The 22159-nt window shown below is 42.7% G+C and overlaps 1 protein-coding gene across 4 annotated transcripts in view; it reads left to right on the forward strand.

Annotated features, from left to right (window-relative positions):
* The window catches only part of FRMD4A (FERM domain containing 4A), a 656887-nt gene that overhangs the window by 129050 nt on the left and 505678 nt on the right, over positions 1–22159 (forward strand). Inside the window, exon 1 of one of the 4 annotated variants that reach the window (XM_080647783.1) lies at positions 18045–18312. The exons of the other annotated variants lie outside the window; for them this stretch is intronic. Coding sequence (XP_080503909.1) covers positions 18211–18312 — 102 coding nt within the window. The 5' untranslated portion in view covers positions 18045–18210. Of the gene's footprint in view, positions 1–18044; positions 18313–22159 lie in introns of those variants that run through there. 4 annotated transcript variants of the gene reach the window in all.

Consider the following 22159-nt stretch of genomic DNA (forward strand, 5'->3'; position numbering starts at 1 on the left):
GATGCATGTACACACACACACACACACACACACACACACACACACACACACCAGCGGACAGAGAGCATCAGCGGACAGTGCATGGTGGAGGGGCATGAACCTCTGTAGGGTTTTCATTTACAGATTTGTGCCTTCACTAATATATGTAGCTAGTTATACAAATCATAACAATTCTATTTTTAAAATTCTGATCTTCAAGGCATTAGAGAAAGAATGGGAATTCCCATAGTGTGAGTATAAAGCTTGATACAGAGAAGACTTCAGCTAAGCATGGGACATAGGCTGGAGCAGATCAATGTTCACAACAGGACTAACTGAAAGAAAAAGAGCACAGAGGTTTTCAAAAGGGGCAATATATTTCCCTCAGCCTCACCAAACTGAGAAGTGTGCCAGTGGCTTAGTAAGAGAACCTTAGAGTTCACAGTAGAACTTCATAGCAATAACTCTAAACATGCATGTTTGTTAAACAAACTAAAATACAAGAGCAATCTAACTATGACTACATCAGTATATCATCTTATATGTGTATATACACATAAATGTATATATAAATTTAGTTTATTGCTAATGTACTATGCTTAAGCTAACTGATTAGCAAGGTTTCCATTACTCATTCCACGGTAGTCAGTTTTTTCCTATGAATTCTTTGGCCTTTATAAAGCCTCTGGCTTAACGAACCCTTTTAATTTTTGCTAAAGAGGCAAACTAGAAGCACAGAGAGCTAAGTGACAGTTTCCAAGAAGCCGTGCCCCTATGCCATGGTGTCTCAGCAAGGATCATTCAGTTCTGGGTGCATCGTCTGTTATTCTTGCTGGTGTAGAGCTGTCCTTTGAGGTCATCCACTCTGTCATTCACTATTCTTTCTCTGCCCTGCATGTCTAGATTCTGCCTATAAAACCCAATCCACTTGTCCAGGAAGCGATAAAGTCTTCCCCAATAAGTCCCCTCTTTAACTTCCTTCTCCATTCCCAAATCCTCACAGCACTCCTGGTCTCTACTACATCATCTTGTATGATTGCATAGACCATCTTTTATTAACTATGAATGTTTTCTGGTCGTTTCTGTAAGCTTCTTGAAGACTCATTTGGGTCTGGTTCTGTGTTCATTCCTATGGTGTAATATTTAACTTCTATATTTCTGTTGCATGTTTGGTATGTGATAAGGCACTGTGAGGATTATAAAGCAATACACTATGATATTTTTATTTTCTGGGAGCTTAGTTTCTGAAAGATAAGATAAGGACTCCAGACCTGAAAAAGTTAAGTAAAAGTGTCAACAAAGGCTCTGTGATTGCCTCCACAGCACTATTCTCAATGCAAGTTCTCAATCCCTTGGTGCATTATTGTTGGCTGATTGCTTGCTTGCTTGCTTGCTTGATTGATTGATATTGATTTCCTGATTAAGAAGGAAAAAGCAAGGTAGAGTACAGTTCATTGAGTTACAAATAGTCAAATATGCTTAAAATTTACTGAGGTAAGAGTCTGTTCTTCACCAGACCATGATTGCCAGAAATTGTATTCAAACAAAATTAGCCATGGTTGGCCCAGAGTGCAATTTCTGAACACAGTATTTAACTTGACCTAGATATTGATGAAGATAACAGTATAGTCCTTGATGTTGGAGTCAGCAAGTGCTGTATTTCTTTTTGTGGCATTACTCTGTGCAAATATATTTAACTCACATTGGTATGTACATAGCCCTGACAACAGCAGCCTTTTGGGGGTGATTATAGATGTAATAGCGAATAAATAAATCATCTTCTGGAAGATTCTGGTGACCTATGGAAGAAAAGTTGAGTCAAAAATGCTGAAAAACTCTGTCATGGAATTGATTACATTTTAAAATTCAGTGATATAGAGGAAGATATATCAGTTCCTGGAACTTCACAGTTAAAAGTCACACTTTGGCAACGCCACACTCATGGATGTACTTTTATTGTCTACTCTGTGCAGGGAACAGCAAGGCTCTTCTCTGGAGAGGCTTAAAGAGGGAAAGAAAATAAATAACACAAGAGGTCCTGAAACTCTCTTAAGGGAAGAGGCTCAAAGGAGAAGGCTCTTACATAAACCAGAAGGTTTGAAGAGGCTGATGCTGGAGGGACAAAAGGAATGTGAAGTGGAGGAAGCTTACCACACAACAGAGTATTAACAGGTTCCAGGTTCTTTGTAGAGAATTTACACTTCCTGACTATATATTTAAATTTTTACCATTTTTATAAGCTAACTAACTAGGTTGAGTTGTTATTGTTAACAAACTAATTAATTTATTTTAGCATCTTTAAATTAGATGATGTATTTGTGAGTGTGTGTGTGTATGTGTGTGTGTATGCACTTATATTCCAAATGGTTGTGTAGAGTTAAACAAAATCCTGTTAGCAATTCTCATAGAGGAAAAGTGGGATGACACGCTTATTATTCCAGATCCAAAAGAGCGATTTTATACAAAGCCTGGAAAAGTCAGTAAGTTAAGATCCCCTTGAATGATAAGGGAATGGTAACTTCAGAGATAAAGAATCACCAGGGAAGCAGCTCTGCACCTTTGGCTGGGCCTCAGAACTCTTGATTATTAGCGACTAAGGCTTCAAGTGTAATCAGGTAAGACCAGTGGGGATTAAGACCTGAGTGATGTTTTAAGTAGGAATATGAAATGCCTAACGAGGGGTAGTATGGTGGAAGTAGAAATAGGCAACCACTGAAAAAATGATTTTAATTATAGGATAAAGAGAAAATAGGAAGCAAGAATGAAGCAACATCTAAGAAATTAGTATATAAAGAGTTGTAATCACTCATAAGGAGATGGGACATTTACTGGGAGAAAAAAATCCAGCCAGTGGAACTGAAAAATCCCATCTAATTATGAAAGCAGGGAATGTATTCTGGAGGTGCAAATATTCATCAATGTGTTAATTGTCACACATTCTAAAAATATGAGATAGATTTAAACGGCCCTATCATTAGACTGATGATTGGAATTTTGCTTTTATGATGCCGTAGCAATTCAGATGGTTCTTAAGTCTCCATAGGAACAGCCTGATGCTACTTTTTATTCTTCTTTGTGGTCACATGATGACTGATGCATTGCATAGGAAACAGAGAAATGGTTGATAGTATTTTCTCATTAGTGACACAGGAGCTACCATGAAGGACTTTTATTAGCAATGGTTCTGAGCCTTATAAACTAGAGCCATTTCATGATAACCTTTCTTCTGCTAGCTGACACTTATACTGGGTGTCAACCTTTGCCTTGATGAGCCACTGCTCTAGATCAATAATATTATTGTTTCATGAATTATATGTCCATCTGGATAATGTTTCCTCAGGCAGATAGCCCCTTTCTTTTGTAATGCCCGGTTGTCTTAGAAGGTGCCACCAATATATGAATGGAGGTCATTACCATGAACTGCCCACCATTCTCACTCTAAGATCAGCAACAGACTAGTCTACTAGAGGAGGGTCATAGGCATGTCATGAAACCTTAGACAAGTCTCTGTAGTGGTCTCTATCTCAATTTTCCCATCTGTGAAAGGGGAGTGATGACTAAAGCCTTTTTCTTACTCAAAGGGTAATGTCTATATAACATTTAGATATTTTGCCAAATGTGTTTTGAAGGTGATGTACATGTTGAGAGAACCCCAACTGCCTTAGGTTTATGTGTGAGAGGGATCAAAGTGCTATGTGGCTTAACCCACAGAGTCAGGGAAAACATCATGAAACTTGAAAGCATAAGTACGACAGACAGAAATATCTCCACCCTCATCCTATAAAGAGGAAATATGCAAATTGACCATCACTCCAACACACAAGATGGCCACCCCCATGTGGTCAAAGATGGCTGCCCCCAAGTGGACACAAGATGGCCACCACAAGATGGCCGGTAGGGGAGGGTAGTTTTGGGTAACCAGGCCTGCAAGGGAGGGCAGTTGTGGGTGACCAGGCCAGCAGGGGAGGACAGTTGGGGGGGACCAGGCCTGCAGGGGAGGGCCATTGGGGGGAACCAGGCCTGCAGGGGAGGGCAGTTGGGGGCAACCAGGCCTGCAGGGGAAGATAGTTAGGGGTGACTAGGCCTGCAGGGGAGAGCAGTTGGGGGCAACCAGGCTGGCAAGGGAGAGCAGTTAGTGGTGACCAGGCCAGCAGGGGAGGGCAGTTAGGGGCAATCGGGCCGGCAGGGGAGCAGTTAGGCAACAATCAGGCTGGCAGGGGAGTGGTTAGGGGGTGATCAGGCTGGCAGGCAAAAGCGGTTAGGGACAATCAGGCAGGCAGTCAGGCGAGCAATTGGAAGCCAGCAGTCCTGGATTGTGAGAGGGATGTCCGACTGCCCATTTAGGCCCGATCCTGGTGGGATCGGGCCTAAATGGGCAGCCGGACATCCCTTGAGGGGTCCCAGATTGGAGAGGGTGCAGGCTGGGCTGAGGGACACACACCCCTGCCCCCATGCACGAATTTCATGCACTGGGCCTCTAGTTAAATTTATAACAGTTTTCTAACAGAGATAGACTCAAGTTCCCAACACTGTCACCATCATTCCCATTAATGAATATCAGACTGAGTTCAGATTCTTCTAAACTCTCTTGATACTGGTTGTTCTTCAGTGGGAATCAAACGTTTATGGGCTCCAGTCCTAAGCAATGACACCAACATTTGTTATCCTGACTGAAGCAATTTGCTTCTTCATATTATTTCTTCTTTATATGAAAGGATGTTTATAAAAGAACGAAGAAAGCTACCTTGTATGCAGAAGACAGCTAGTAAATATTTGTTCTCCTCTTCCTCCTATTCCTTTCTCCATCTGAAGTTCTTGCATTTTGGAATTTTGCTGCAGGGATTAAAATGTGAGCTAGGCACATCGATGTGTTTGGAGCTAAGGATAACAACATCATTCTCAATTCAACTGTATTGAATATTAAGTAAGAGTAGTAAGCTCTTACTATGTATAGGACACTATACATAGTGATGGAAATACAAAGAGTTATGAGCACCTGTGCTTGAGGGTTAAAATGCAGTTGAAGTTTAAAAGATAACCATGACAACCTAAACTAACTGACAAACAGGCAGTATAAATAATACGTGGGCTGAGTTGCTGAGGAAAAGTTTCCTGAAAGAAAAGGAGTGGAGGTAGACATTGAAGGGAGCTAATATTTATTGAGTGCTTTTTAAGTAATGGGCATTGGGCGCTTTGCCCACTTTATCTCACTGATGAAAGGGGGGCTTTTGATAAGGGAATAAAAGTGGGAAGATGGAACTGGCGGCCTAGAAGTGGAAATGATTGACTAATGAGTTTGGCAGAAGAGAGGAGGTAAATAGAAAAAAAAAAAAAAAAGATAGTAAATGACCCTAAAAGCCAGGAGTTTGAACTTTATTTTCCTTAGTGGGAAGCCATTGTACATAGTTAGGTAGGGGACAATGTATACCCAATAGTAAGATTTCAAAAAGAAACCTTGAGGAAAACAAACAAAAACAAACTTGTTGGTTTTTGTGTTTTGTTGTTTTGTGTGTTTTTTTCTAGCCAATATCCTAGGGTAATGTGAGCCGTATATTTCTAGTTAGTTCCATCTCTCTTTGTTTTAATCTGTCTTTTCAGACCTTTCTTTTCTCCTGGCAAATTATAGACTCAAATAAAAAACAAATTCTTTGAGTCTGTTTCTAACCTAAAAATGTGTCATTCAGCAAGTGTTTCTTGAGTACTTTCTTTGTGACAGGTTCACGTCCTTTCTGTAACTTCCGTCCATCATACCTGGCTGTTCTTTTCCCTACATACTTTACAGGGTGAGTGGAGAAATGCATTGGATACAAGTCAGAGCAAATGTTCATGAAGAGATTCCAAGTCATTTCACCAGCATTTGTAAGGCTGGTCTAAATAAAATGCCTTTATTTACAAAGAACATATGTAGCAGACAATATTTTGGAAGAGAATTTGGAGTGCTGAGGATTCATGTAATTTTAGGAAATCCAGTGAGTTCCCTAAGACTCAATTTACTTAGCTGTGAAATGGGTAGATGGACTAATTGAAATAGAGTTCAACTCTAATATGTTATGCCTTTATATAATGGAGTTAAGCTTATAATGCCTTTGAGAAATAGCATTCTTGTATTACTAGAATATGAGCTATTTCTTATTGTAAGTTGTTCTTTAAGGGTGAAACTTATGTCTGAGGCCACCTTGAGTGGTCAAAGGCCACTGAGTCCCTTGACTAAATTCCCTGGTCAAAAATCTAGGGGATTCACCCAACAGTTGAAGGTTCAGCGGCTAAATAACCCTCTCCTCTCTCAGGAGGATACAAATATAACTAAGAGGGAATAACATGAACAATATATTCCTGTGGGTCACACATGGGCGACATTGAATAAAAGAGCAACGTTTCCTTTGCTCAACTGTGTGGGTCCCAGCTTGCACCCCTACCTAATCCATTGCTTTGTTGACCACAGACTCTGTGCAGCTGATCCTCTGGGCTTGCTCCTGACCCAGAATGATTCTGCTCTGGTTGCAATCTTGCCTGGTGCTTTATGAAGCTGTTTCTGTGCCTATCTCTTCATCAATACCATTGTCATCCTATCCCATTCTATATAGAATGTGCTGCTGCTTCTCTTAGGTCCAGCCCAGCTCAGCCTCACACCTTCCAAGACTAACCTGAATTACATTTCTCTGTTGTTTGGGCTGGTACCAACTTTCTCTACTGCCACCACCATCACATCCTTCTAGAACTGCTGGAGATGCCACTCCCTCCTGCTGCTGCTGTGGACACTGCTCTCATGTGTCCCTTGGAGATCCTTTGCCATGACTGCCAATCCCTAATGCATCACCCATAGGCTCCATGGTTAACCCTCTTACTCATGAGGCATACTTCCTTTCCATCTCTCTATTTTTCCTACCAAAAATATGTCTTTGACACTTGAGTAACATAGTTCCCTGGTTTTGGACAGGAATACTCACAACGTGCCAGTACTTTCCCAGGCTCTGGGGTCTCCCTCTGCAATGTTGTGACTGTTAGTACTTCTCCTTTCACTTAGTGTGATACCTCTTTCCCCAAGAAAACTCTGCTGATGTTGGGGTTAAATCATACATATCTTTCCTGTGGATATCTAGGAACAAATGAAAAAAATAAAAAGAACATTTAGTTCTTCTAAATCTTTCTAAGTCAGATTTCTAGGGTCTCTCAGGAAGCAAGAGCCTTATGCAAATGATGTTTTCCTGGCTTCTGGAAACAGACATGCAAATGAGACTCACAGTGGTTTTGGGCTATGCCATCTATATACATAAAAGCCTAAGTGACTGTCGCAACTGAAACAACCGAACAGACGACTGAACAGGCTGCATGGGGTGACCAGGCCGGCAGGGGGGTTAGTGAGGGATGACCAAACGACTGAGCAGCAAGCTGCATGGGGCGACCAGGCCAGCAGGGGGGAGGGGGCAGTAAGGGGAAACCAGGCTGGGGAGAAAGTTCAGGGTGACCAGGCCGGCGGGGGAGGGGGCAGGTGGGGGTGACCAGGCCATCAGGGGGGAAGTTAGGAGTGATCAGGCAGGCAGGCAGGTGAGCAGTTAGGAGCCAGTGGTCCCGGATTGTGAGAGGGATGTCTGACTGCCGGTTAGGCCTGATCCCTGGGACATCCACCGAGGGGTTCTGGATTGGAGAGTGTGCAAGCTAGGGTGAGGGGATCCCCCCATGCATGAATTTTGTGCACCGGGCATCTAGTATTATATATAACTAGAGGCCCGGTGCACAAAATTCGTGCATGGGGGGGTGTCCTTCAGCCCAGCCTGCACCCTCTCCCTGCTCTTAAGGGATGATCAGGGCAGCAGCTGCTGCTCACACCCACTAATAGCACTGGCCCCACTTGCACAATCCTACATCCCTCTCACAATCCAGGACTGCTGGCTCCCAACTGCTCACCTGCCTGCCTTCCTGATTGCCCCTAACCGCTTCTGCCTGCCAGCCTGATCACCCCCTAACCACTCCCCTGCCAGCCTGATTGATGCCTAACTGCTCCCCTGCAGCCTGATTGCCCCCAGCCACTCGGCGCCTGCATATGCATATTAACCTGGCATCTTTGTTGGGTTAATTTGCATACTCACTCCTGATTGGCTGGTGGGCATTGCGAAGTTATGGTCAATTTGCATCTTTCTCTTTTATTATTGTAGATACTAGATGCCCGGTGCACAAATCCCTGCATGGGTGAGGTCCGGCCGGCCTGCCCCATGGGGGCTGATCGTGCCGGGCTGACGGGCAGGGAGGGGATGCGGGAGGTTGGCTGTCTGGCCTTGCCTCTGATAGAGGTTGGAAGGGCCGATTGAGGGCAGGGCCAGCTGTGGGGAGGGGCCTCAGGCAGTTGTGGGGGGGGCGATCGGGGCCCCAATCAGGCCAATTGGCTGCCACAGTGCGTGTCATAGTGACAGGTCGTCCTGGTCATTCTGTTGTTCCAGTCACTTGGGTTTTATATATATAGATACGAAAAGTAGCCCTGGCCAGTTTTCTCAGTGGTTAGAGCTTTGGCTGGTGGATTGAAGGGTCTCAAGTTCAATTCCTGGTCAAGGGCATGTACCTTGGTTGTAGGTTTGATCTCCAGCCCTGGTCAGGGAGTGTGCAGGAGGCAATTAGTTGATGTGCCTCTCTCACATTGATTTCTCTCTCTCTTTTCTTCTTCCCTTTCTCTCTCTCTTTCATTCTCTCTAAAAATCAATGGGAAAAAATGTCCTCAGTGAGGATTAAAAACAAAAATAGGAAAAGTAGGATGAACGGTTGTTTCTGAACTGTATGCCTAGGACAAACCTGTCCAGACACAGTCTCTGGAAAAGGATGATCAGTGCAATACCTTGGGTTGATTTCACAAAGAAAAAGTAAGCAAAATCAAGGCCTAGCACCTCAGATTCAAAACATTCCTCTTTCCTGGCCATTGTTTTCTTTCATTCCAAGCTCTCCAGTTGTGTAACTGTCTAAACATATTCAGACATGAAAGGGGAACACCCTAAACTACTTTAGTGGTCATGTTTGTTTATGCTCCACTGTGCCCACAGAGTTGCATCCTGGCAATCCTTGCATGAGGATTCTGTAAGGAAAGCCAGCATTTTCTTTTTAAAAAAAGAGAGAGAACCATGTCTTTATTCCCCAAACCTCTCTCCCTTAATTTCTGATGTATCACCCATGTGCCACACATCAGGGCTTCTTTGAATGAAGGCTTGAGGAGATTTATTTCACTGAGAAGTTATATCTTGCCCAGCTTGGGCATGTGCTTCTGCAAACATTTAGAGTGCCCCTTGGGAGATGAGCACGGTGCCTACATAGAGAACTTCAATCTTTGTTGAGCAAATGAATCTACTAAAATTATAAAGAAAATACCTTTTTTTCCCAGAAAGGTTTTGAAACATTTAAAAACCAGTAAGCAATTTTCCCATGTTACATTTAATACATTTGAAAGTTGGTGAAGAGAACCTAGGTAAATAACCAAGGTTATTCAACAAGCCAGATATAGAAAATAAGTTCTATAAGAGTTTTGTTGATCTGGTTTTAAAAGTTCTAATACCACCCTGGCCAATGTGTTCAGTAGTTAAACGTCAGCCTGCACACTGGAGGGTCAATGGGTTTGATTCTCAGTCAAGGGCACATACCTGGATTGTAGGTTAGATCCCAGAGTATGCAAAAGGCAACCAATTGATGTATCTCTCTTCCCTCTTTTTCTCCCCACTCCCTTCCACTTTCTCTAAAATCAATGGAAAAAATATCCTTAGGTGAGGATTAAAATTAAACAGTCTAATCTTTTCCTACAGATCATGACCAGGTGGCCAGTCCATGACCATGCTTTGAAACCAAAGTTTTAAAATAAAACCTTTTCTTTTTCTGCAGCTGTGCACCATATTCTATAATTTCTCTTGTTCTTATGATTAACTAGGGGCCCAGTGCATGAATTCGTGCACATTGAAAGAAACTGGGTTGTGAGGCTGCTGTGGGTACAGGGGCGGGTCTTGGCCCATCCTCCACACCCCTGCTCAGCCCCTCCCGCCATGGCCCCTGGTCCCCTGTCTGCTGGCAGCCCCACTCCCGCCACTGCCACTCCCACATGTCGATGGTGCCGGTCCCACTCGCACCTGCTGATGGCAGGGAGTGATTGGGGTCAGCGCCATCAGCAGGTGCAAGTGGGGCCAGCGCTGTTAGTGGGTGCGAGCAGCAGCTGCTGCTCTGATCATCCCTTAAGAGCAGGGAGAGGTGGAGAAGCCCTGAGGGGCAATTGGAGCCGGCAGCCACCACTCATATCCGCTGACAGCGCCAAGTGCTGGCAGCGGGTGCGAGCAGTGGCTCCAGTGCTGGCAGCAGGTGGGAGCACTGGGCGGGACTGTGGCGCGCAGGAGCAAAGAATTTTTAGTAACCACCAGAGGCTCGCGACCTGCATCCCGCCTTGGTCTGGGGACCCCGCTCACCTGCTCCACCATCCCGCCGCAGTCAACACCCGCCATGTTTCGTGCATGCCCCCTGGTGGTCAGTGCACATCATAGCACTGGTTGTTTGGTTGTTCTGCTGTCCAGTCTATTTGCATATTAGCCTTTTATTATATAGGATTACATTTATGTTAAAGCCAATGCTCTTCACCTTCAGAGTTTGGTTTCTCAGGTTCAGACTGAAGTCTTGAATTAGAAAAGTCATGTTTTATTATCATTGAGGCAGAAATATTCTTCAAGTTCAATCAAAATGCCAATGATTTTGTGACCTTAGATACTGTTGCCTCTTTTTATGTTTATGAAAAAAAAAGACACAGTAGTTTTCTTTTAAGACACATACTTATTTATCAAGGTTAAGATACAGTTTGCCAAACAGACTGCATTTTCAGGTTTGTTTTGTTTTTTTTTTATAAAAGATGCCCATCAATAACTAGCATTAATTTCAATTTTTTGATAGTAAAAAATTTAATCAAGCCATTATTTTCCTTTGTGCCTTAGGTCAAAACTGGCCAACAAATTTAAGATGCAGGATTGATTTGAAGAACTCCTCAGAGCTATGAAAATAATGCACATTGAGGCACATTTAATGTTTGAAAGGTCACATTTTAAATGTAACACCATTAATTAGGTGATAGCACTACTGTCAATTAAAGAGACCATCAAGTACTGTGCAGGTAGGTGTATACACTTCAACTTGTAAAATTAAATAACTTAGAAGAATGAGAAATAACAATAAAAAATAATTTCCTGGAGAATTTAAAATAAATTAATATGCAACTCTTCAGGTGAACACTGACATATAAAGTAAACTATGCCTCATTTCATTTGTGCATGATATATATAGAAGTGGATATAGAGGGGATAAATGGTGATGGGAAAAAATGTTCTCTGTAAAAAAAATAAAAAAATAAAGTATGCTTCATTTCATTTGTGCAAGATGTATAGTTTTTTTTTTCTTCAAAGAAGGGAGATGTAAATTAAGTTTTAAATTAAGAAAATAACCCTGAGATCATATAATCTGGCAATCATTTATCAGCACTCTGCACACCTCAATGGTCTTACCTTGGTCATCAAGCAATGTGTTATTTCCCGCCTCTGTAATTCCTTTGCATGTTTGATCTCTGCCTGAAATCCTCTCCTCATTCCCACTTGTCTCCATGCCCATCCAATGTGTTGGCAGCAACATAATGACCTCCTCTCTGTGGCTTGAAGACACAAGAATAGTTCACTTGATGTTTTAATCCACAATGTCATGTGAGTCAGTACTTCCACCTACCTTTGGTTCTACTGTAATTATCCAAACCTCTGTACTCATTCTTTCTCAGTATAATTCAGATGGTTAAAGTGACTGTCATTTCCAGTCCTTGGAGTTTTCAAGATCCATGATCAGGACCTGTGGAAGTGATTAGGTCATGTGGGTGCAGCCCTTATGAATAGCATAGGTGCCCTTATAAAAGGGACCCCAGGCAACCCCCTTGCCCTTTCCCCCTGTGAGGACACAGTGAAAAGAAGGCTCTCAATGAAGCTGGAAGCAGATCTTCACAAAACACTGAATGGGCCAGTGGCTCGATCTTGGACTTTCTGTCTCTAGACCTGCTGTTTATATGTATGCATTTCTGTTATAGCAGCCCGAATAGATGAAGACATTTGTTAACACATGTGTGGTGTGAAGGAGCCCTGCTGTGTCCCAGCCAAGCCCAGATGGGCCCAGTGGTTATGAGGTGCTTCTGACAGGAGATGGAGGGTCCCTTTCATATCTCCAGGGAGGGGCCCATTGGAGAAGAAAGTTCCTGTTCTGTTTACACAGCTTAAGGATTCCAACGAGCTCCAAAACAGAAACTGCTCAGATTCCTGTCTCTGTTGATCACTGTCATTTTTGTCCTGCCCACGTCTAGGTTTTGATAAACAATTTCAGGATAACTTTAAAAGTGATTTGTCTAAGGCCAGACCTTCTCAAATACTTTGAGGAAAATATCTAGAAAAAAACACATTTCCCTGCATAATGTCCTTCAGCACAATGCTTTATTTAGGAGCTTTGAAGTAAGTACCCCAAGAGAAACAGGAGGCTGTGAAAATGCTAGTGATTGCCCTTTTGCAGGGAAGTGGCTGGAGAGGGTTAAAGGAGCATCTAACTGCTCCCCTTTCCCTCAACCAGCCTCCCATGAGGATAAGGAGGGAAAGTGCCAGCAGATTCCTGGGTGCCTTCCACCTGGTGGCCCTTACTCAGCTCTCTCCATATCTGTGCTCCCAGAGGCCCTCTAAGCAAACACTGGAGTAATGATCTGAGGCCTAGGCAGCTGTTGGTTTCCTCCCTCTTGACAAAAGAACTTAAACCAAAACCCTTAAAGAAAAGAAGGAGGGACGGAATGTAAATACCTCTTGTCAAACTTTTTGCAAAGTAATGTCCCTCTGTTCTTCATATTTTTTTCATAAAACACAAGGGTAGGTAGAGCCCCATTCCAGGATAATGAAATAAAGCAATTTTATTTCCCACCCATGTGGCACTTTTTTTTCAGAAAGGTAAGAACTGCCGAAGGAGGAAGCCTCCCAGGGCTAGATTCCAATTAACTGCTGTACTCAATGCTGATAACTCGGCATCACTGTTCTTCTGAAAATGGGACAGGGAATCTGAAAGAACGTGAAGACAAGGTGACTGATCAACCAAGACAGAGCCTAACACCACTCCTTCCCCAGTCTTCCACAGTGTTAGGACGAAAATAGTGGAGGAAGAAACACAGGAGAATAAAATGTCATAGGTCGTATACTTGATACTCAATCCAACGCAAGTGTTGGTATGGGCGCCTTGAAGCTCGAATATTGACCCAGAGGTTTGGAAACTACTGTCATCATCATAAAGTGTCTCCACTCCTCTGCATGACTTGCTTTCATAGCTGAGGCAGAGTAGGAAAAACTTGGAATTTGGAATTAGAAGAACTGTGTCTGTGTTCTGGTACTTCTGCTCAGGAACTCTGTGATTCTGGATGAGTCACTGTCTCTTGTGGCCACATATGGAGCCAGGCAATGGTAGACATTGGTTGTTGAGAAGTTTGCAGGGTTTCACTGACCTAGGATGGGCTCAGCTGAGTTTGCTTATAAGCCTGTACAGTGGATCTTCTCTCATCCTCCTCTTGAGATCAAATGTCCTTCCATGGACATTTTCAAGCTTCTGTTTATACCACATTTGTTAAGTTCCATTGGCCAAATAAGTCACATAGGCATATGCAGAGATAGTGAGAGTGAGGCAAAGTCTGGATGGCAAATGGCATGGATAACACACTGCATGAATAATTGAGACTAAGTGATGCGATCTGCCACGATACTTAACTTTCTCAATTTCAGTTCTCTCATCTGTGAAATGGGGATCATCACATACTTTTGAAGATTAAATGAGATGGCACTGAAGTGCTTATCTCAAGTCTGAACAAAGTTGATCCTCAGTAAATATTACTTTCTTTCTAGTTACCTCTCCAAACTTGCAAAATGGAAATTAATACCTGTCACACCTAACAGGATTATTGTGAAGCTTTAAAAAGGTAACACCTGTGAGAGCATTTGAAAGAATGTTAATCACCATATAATATTTGTATTGCAATAACGTATAGAATGCTTATTCTTACACAGATGTAAACATAAATTTAGGCATTTGGATATTAAATCACAGTTCTCATTGAGCATTTTACCTTAGCATATAGTGAGTGAAATTTTTTCTGTGATGTATTTTGATATTTACAGTATAAAGTGAAGCAAATATGTGTGGCCTGAGATAAGGGGCCGCGGTAAAGGAGAGTGAGAACGGGAAGGGGATTTTCGGCATTCCCCAAGTAACTCCCTTAGTTTTGCCCAGGGTATCTGGAGTCAATCCAAGAGGAAGGTCTGTTCTATTCCTTATCACCCTAAAGTGCACATCTTAATGAGGGTATTTCCCAATAAGAAGTAAAGAGTGATGGGTCACAGAGGAAAAAACCGATACGGTTAAGACACAATCTTCTTACCTTAATAAATCAAAAATTGTTTGTGGAACAGGGCAATACAATCCGCAGATAATGACTCTTAATTGTGTGACTGGCTGCCATCCCCAGAGACTACCAGGGACTTAAAGAAATTAACCTTGAAGATGGCAAAGATGTGGGGAAGAGAGGGTCAGATTTTAATGCAGCAGAGAGGGGAAATCTGAGCATCTGATCCTGACCTGTCTTATGGCCTTTGTGACATTTCCAAATGCTCCTGGTTCAAAGAGGTTTATTATCAAGTTCTTCCTTTTTTTTTTTTTTTTTTTTTTTTCTAACATCAGAATGGGGAAGAAGAATGGCGCGCAGGACAAGGGCATTTGCTAGGAGATGTTTCCTGGTGCAGGGGCATTCTCTCTGTGGGTCAGAAGCCCCCACTGTGCAGTGGCAATGCCTTGAGTCAGACTTCATCTAGCACTCCTTTTCCCTGCAGTGCATACGTAATTGCTATTTTGCCAGTTTCTATATATTTGATATTCATTGACTTTTTCTTCCAGGCTGAGTTAACCCAGAGTGCAAATTCTGCCCTTTTTGAAGTTGAAGGAACTCCTTTGGAACGTGAAGTTGCAAGCAGAGAGCCCCTCCCATTTAAAGCAATCTGTGAATTATCGTTGCCACTTATGAGTATTTTGGTGACATTGATCATTCTCCAGAGTGCTGGGATGGCTAGTGATCTGATGATTATTGTGCACTGACATTGAACATTTATTGTCCAGGCTGGACCATTTCCTAAACCCCCATCACTCCATTCTCTCTCACCCCCTCTCATCATTACTCCATCAGTTCTTAAAGGACTTGAAAATGATAGGTAATAAACTAACTGGTATGTTCCACTTTACTAATAACTGTTTATCTTAATAACATAAAACTCTGCTTCATAAGTGCCTTACATGATAGATGGCTAATGAATATTGGTTTCATGAACAAATAAATGAATGAGGTTAACTTTTAGGCTAAAAGTTAATGTAATAGCCTAAAATAATAATTTCAAATGCTGAATTTGCAGCCCCCAACTAGTAAAGAATAGGCCATTAAATATGCACTTAACTCTTTATATGTCTGATGTTGCTGGGGAGATGAGAAGGAAATGTTCTCACTAGTAGGCCTCATGGAGCTAAATGTAGGTCCCTTGTGTGAGCAAATTACTTAACCGAAGCTTCTGTGGAATAGCAATAATAGTCCCTCCCTCATCGGGTAGCTGAGGGGAGTGTATGAGCTAATGCATGAAAATCAGTTAGTGCAGTGCCTAGTACAAGGGAATGTTCAAGAGCTATTGTCATCCTCATCTTAATCACTATCATCAGCATCCTCTAAAGATCATAATTTGGTTCTGAGTTCTGAATATTCCCAGGAGTTTGGTTTAGTCAGGGACCTCTTGGACCACTGTGAAACATGGTAGACAACCCAACTGCTGGGGCAGGGCGACTGGTATGAACAACCACAAAAGTTGCACATTTCCTATGCAGTGTGATAATGTATAGCATCAAAGTGCTTTCTAAAGTCTCTTCCTCTGGCTCAGGAAGCCTATTCTGGTTCTGAAAACTAGAGTGTCAAAAACCAGCCAGCCTGAAACATATAATCAGTCTAACTTTTTTTTAACCTTGACACAGTCCCAGTCTGTTTTACCACTTTAATCTAACCCTTTGGGAGATTCAGGGTCAGATAGAGTAATAAGAAGCAGGAGTGATCAGTGTGCCAAAGACAAAAAAAGGTCAAGGAAGAAACTCTAGAAAAGTGATCCTGATTAGTAAGTCTGGTGAGAGGGTCTCTGGGATTAGGAAGGGACAAAGACCAGAACAGAATGCTTCAGAAAAAAAAAATGTCAAAAGTGAAAAAGCAGATCATGGGTATACCTGTCCAAATGACTAAGGGGTCAAATGGGATGAAGGCTAAGTGTGGCACACTGATGAGTGATGTCTCCATAATGAGCAGGGTAGCCAGCTTATTTTAATGTCCAGGGCTAGTAAGTGGGGCAGATGAGGAATAATATTTTGAAAAGACAAGAGGGATTTTCTCCCCCACCCAAAAGAATTAAAGCTGTTGAAGGGATAGGGGAAGGGTGTGGGAAAGAGGAGAGGGAATAGAATTAAAGATGGAGGCGCAGAATGGAATTCTTGTGGAACAGATTAGTGTTCAGTTGTCTCAGAGAAAGTTAATAATGGTTATCCAGTTAGGAGAAGGGCACAGAAAGAATTGAGCTATAGTGGAAGGGGAATCTCATGGAGGGCTTACAGTCCTGTACAGAAACACAATAACATGGGTGGAGGCTGATATAAAAAATGAGGTGACTGATGGAAGGGCTTGATTCATTGGTTGAATTTTGTATCAAACCTGCTAGAAAGCATAAGGGCATGGGGACAATGGCTTTTCCCACCCTGTCCATCACTATGTCACCTGGAACTAGAATAGGTCCTGGCACTTAGTAGGAACATTGCAACTGTTTGTTGAATGACTGAATGAATAATTAAAGATTAAGGGACCCCAAACACTAAGATGCTGGGTAAAAAAAAAAGTAATGTTTAAGCCAATAACAAGAGAAATAAGGTTCAGAGGTCCCCAGAAATGGCAATTCAAGAAGAAATAGAGTTGTGTAGACTCTGAAGTTCTTTAGAATGTAAATGTATAAACTGGAGGAGAATGAAGAACACGAATGAAGGAAGAGGCAGGGTAAAGAGGGCCAGCCTATGACATCATTGGGAGGACAGTGTGTGGATTGCCCATCTTGGAGATATACAGAGAGTCAGGCACAACAGCAGATAGAGGGACAGTTCCATCCAGGAGACGAGGGACAGGAAGCATCAGCTTTAATATCATTGATGAGTTCACATGCAGTGCGAGAATATCACATATATGATGTGAAAGCTTTGGTAATGGCATAGATGTTCTTAGTTACAATTAAGGAGTCACCAGTTGAAGGAGAGATGTTGAATTATTTCCACATAGAGACTATCTCAAGCATAAGAAAGTTAAGGAAACTCTCATCTGACCCAGGACTTTGCAATGTTTTTTCATTGTCTACTTTTTACAAGTGTCTAGTGGTGCTGAATAAAGCTGTCAGCCCTGGTTTATTTGGAATCTTGGACAGCACACACACTTATTCTTTAATGCTCAGTTGTTCAGGACCAAGTCCATAAATCTGGTTTTGAAACTTCTCCTAAGAAGAGGCTATGCCTCTAAACATCTGGTCAAACAGAAGAAAAAAAATCCAGTTAACTATCTAGATGTTAGGTCAACACTGGGTTAAACAAATTTTGAAATATACAAACAGTGGGATTTCTATTTTCGTTTTTAAACCAGAAAACCATCTGAGTAATGGTGGCAACTGGATCCACTGCTGTTGGGTCCCAGTTTCTTAAAAGAGGAATGAATGAATAGGGATAGTGGTACCTTCAGCTGTCAGCTCTAGAGAGAGTAAACCCCGCAGAGCTCAGCCCCCCTCTCCTGGCCTCCTGTCCTGGGTGAGCTGCCCCTGCGGTCTGATTCAGATCACTTTTCTTGGCTCAAATATGGTACCTAAGACAGTGGTCGTTTGTCAAGTGAGCATGGTACACAGGGAACTGTAGGCAGATTATGGAAAGAGAGGGAGGAGAGAGAGGGAGGAGAGAGCGCTGGAGAGAGAGAAAGAGAGAGAGGGAAGAGGGCGAGGAGAGGAGCCGGCTGCTCCAGGAACCGTGCTTTCCAGGCGCTGGGGATTCAAGTTAGACCGGGTGGCTGTGCGGCGCCACCAGGGAGCGGGGAGCGGGGAGCGGCCGCGCCTCCCGACATGGCTCTTTTCATGTGGGATGCTTAAGGACTGCACGGAGAGGGAGTCACTTCAAGAGGAGAGCAACTGGCATGAGGATTCCGCCAAAATGGAAGGGCTCCTGTCTCCGATGAGGACTAAGGTAAGGGGAATGAGTCGCGGGTTTTTTATTCTTCTGGAGGGATAGAAAAAAGGCAGCGGAGGTGCCTGCCGGGAGCCTCTGTGAATGGGAGGCTCACTGAGCTTTTGTCTTGTTTCACAACTAGGGTGGCGATGCAACTGGATCTCTCAAAGAATAGGCTCGCCTCACAGACAGCGCGAGGTGCAGGAAGGGGAGCGCAGGGGTGGAGGGAGAGCCATCGGTCAGTGTGGTCAGTGTGGACAATGGGAGTCTTAGTAAATGAGTTCTCCTCTTGGTTGATTAGACAGCCATATTTTAGCAGGATTTCCGATCACTCTTCCTTGGGGGCCGGGCAACACCGGGAGCTGTTCGTTGCAAGAAGTACCAATTGCTGAGGCTACATTGCTGTTTAGCGGAGGAGTAGTAACACGTTGAAAGCAGAGCATGCCCAGCTCTGGCTTGAAATCCCTCTTTCCCCCTCCTCTTCTTCAGAGCAAGAAGGCAGGGAATCCTCTGTGGAAAGTAGGTTAATGCATTCTGGAAGCCAGCGTGTTTTCAGAGAACTACCAGCCCGGCAGAAAAGCATGCAGAGTACTGGACTAGCCTGACATATTGAACTTGGACCTGAACTGTTCAGGGGGAGCTGCTGAGTCTCCGGAGGCTCAGGGAACTTGTTCTCCTCGGGTGGGGCTTGCTTTTTTCCTTGAGAAAGGGTTGCCTCAAAGACTGGGCTTTCCACTGAGAGCTCAGGTGACAGGAGGCTATTTAATTTCTGCTAAATCCACATAGAACTCTAAGTAGGTGGGTCAAAAGTTCTAAATCATGCTAGCAATATTACTTTTCTTATTCAGAAAATTCCAAAACGTCCGAAAATGGGCTCTATAAGCACATGGCAGAGTTAAAGCCAAAAGACGGAGGCTCTGACTTCATCCCTGATGCTCAAGTTAGTGATTCCAGCACAAATGGGCTCTTGCCATCAAATCGTTCCTTTCCTGCCAGTTTAATGAGCATGGCCACAGTGTTTTAGGATAATGTCAAAACTAGGGCCTTAAGCAGGAAAGTGTCCTACCCTTTGGGAGAATTGCCCATCTCCCTGTCATGCTCACTAGCCCTCTGGTCATCATTCATTAGGTGAGTAGTCCCAAGTGAGAGTTTGCTACCAAAGGTTCTAATCCCAACCCCTCGCTGGCTAGCTGACTTGCTGGGGAGCCCCTCTGTGACCATTTGTTCTCTCTGAGCACAGAGCTGAAGTCCTGATTCTTGCAGTCAGCAGACCTCACTCCAAGGTGCTGTAGAAGCAACAGCAGGTACTGTTTCATAGAGGGACCTGTTTTCCTTTATTGTCAGGATGGGGTTTGAATGCTTAGAGGGTGGTAATGTAATCTGTCCATTCGTTCCACTTATGAAATTGCTGCCTCAGACACTTTGTCCTGGTATTGTGCACTCTGAGGCTCCCCTCAAATCTGTGGATTTGAGCCCAGAAGCTTAGGCAAGTACATTTCTCATAGACCTTGAGGGGAGTTCCCTATGCAAATGAGCCAGCACTCAGGCACGGTGTAAATCACACTGCAGGCCCATTTAAATGGCAGATTGTAGTAGGGGGAGAGATGGATGGCAGTGGGTCAGGCTTCTCATATATTATATTTATCAGTTTAATCCACATCATAGCTTGTTCCTTACCAATCATATCATCTAATGAAACACTGAGGGTTTGGGTCCCACCAAAGTTCAAACAAGACCTCTACATAGCAAACTGATTTTCATTCAAACCCTTAAATTTTTAGGTTTCAAAGGATATGTGTGTGTGTGTGAAATTGTTTTGGTGAAATTTTTTTAAATCTCTTTATTTCTGACTCTGAAAATTGATATTTCCATATTGAAGATTCAAATTACATTTTAATTTGGTGACCTACAGTAGCATCTTGACTCAGGGAGCAAGACCCAACTGTGTAAAACTTTCACTGCTGAGACTCAGCTTCAGTTTCTAAATTGCCATGTCTGTGTTATTGACATTACCCAGCGATTTTTAAAAATTGACCCAAATTCTTTTATGAGGGACAACATGTTGTCATTCTTAAACTTTGATCCACATTGTACCCTTTTAAGTCTACTCTGGAATATTCTGCCCCTTCAGTAAGGATGTAGCTTGAAGATCCTGATTTTATGGCATCCTGATGGGTTGGACAATACAGCCCCCGAGTGCTCAGTTTTGGTGTGTTATGGTTACTTAATAACTTACTGACAGTTTAAAGAAAGTGTTGAGGTAAATTGGACATCATGCAATAATTTCATTATGCCATGTAATAGACTTAATCAGTCTAAATCATGGGTGCTTAATGCATTTTAATCTTGTGTTTTGCATAATTGGCACATAAATATGCATGTGATTAACTGGAAGTGGCAAAATGGGGTGGGCAAAATGTTCACAAGTGTGAAAATTCAGGCACTTGCACAGAGGGCACCTGAGAACACACGGTCTCCTGGGTGGTGGCCACACTTGAGATACCTAGAATCAGACAAGGCAGCAGCTGGCCTTCCTTTGTCACAGTTAGTGTGTTGTCAGTGATACATGGTCTTAGCTCAGCTATGGCTTTGGCTGGATTCACTTGGGTACTCTACTCATTCTTCCTTTTATATATAATGCATCGCATAGAGTCTCTAGGCTGATGGATGTACTTCTGACTAGCCTCCTGGAAGGCCATGACACAGGCCTCAGGATTCCAACCACAACAAATGATATTCGCAAAGGCAGGGGGGAAATGGAAAAAAGAGAAACGCCGATTGAGTTGTTTCTCATATGAGAGTAAACAATTTTGTGATTAATCATCTTTACGTACTTTTAAAATGTGTCCTTTTTAAATTTGACTTTTAATCCTCCAACCTTCATATTTCCCTTTAATCCTCTGTACACCGCCTCCAGTGAATGAGACTGGCAAAAATTGCCCTCCTTTTCAGCGTCTTGTGATGCCAGCTTGCCAGTGCCTGCTGCAAAATTTACAATGAGCACCTGGCTACAGCCACGTAATATCAAGCCAAGCCTACTTGGATGCAAGGTGTGTTTTCTGGAGAAGTTATAGTATCAAAAAAAGCTGAAGAAGGAGAGGAGAGAAGAGAAAAAGAGGGGAGGCGAGAGGAGAGGAGAGGAGAGGAGAGGAGAGGAGAGGAGAGGAGAGGAGAGGAGAGGAGAGGAGAGGAGAGGAGAGGAGAAAGGGCAGGGGAGAAAAGGAAAGAATCCTTGGTTGGAGAACCATTTTTTTTCTTTCAGTTTTATTGAGATGTAATTCACACATAGCACTGTTTAAGTTTAAAATGTACAGATAGAATGATTTGATAAATTTATATATAGTTAAATGATTACCACAATAAGTTTAGATAAAACCCATCATTTCATATGGTTACAACAAAAATTTTTTTTGGTGATGAGAACTTTTAGGATCTATTCTCGTAAACTTTCAAATATGTATATCATACTGTAGTGTTAGCTACAGTCATCATGTAGTACATTACATCCCCTGTATTTATTAATCTTGTAACTGGAAGTTTGTATTTTTTGACCACCTTTATCCAATTCTCTCACTCCCACCCATTGCCTCTGTTAACCACAAATCTGATCTCCTTTACTTTGAATTGGGTTTTCTTGATTTTTTTGTTTTGTTTTTAGATTCTATTTATAAGTATGATCACACAATATTTGTCTTACTCTGTCTAACTTATTTCACTTAGCATAATGCCTTCAAGAGTCCTCCATGTTATTACAAATGGCAGGATTTCCTTATTTTTTTTATTGCTGAACAGTATTTCTTTGTGTGTATGTGTGTGTACATACAAACACATACACATATATTTTTTTCTTTATTCATTTTCTTTA

Source organism: Plecotus auritus, assembly GCF_963455305.1.
Source record: "Plecotus auritus genome assembly, chromosome: 1".
Taxonomy (NCBI): Eukaryota; Metazoa; Chordata; class Mammalia; order Chiroptera; family Vespertilionidae; genus Plecotus; species Plecotus auritus.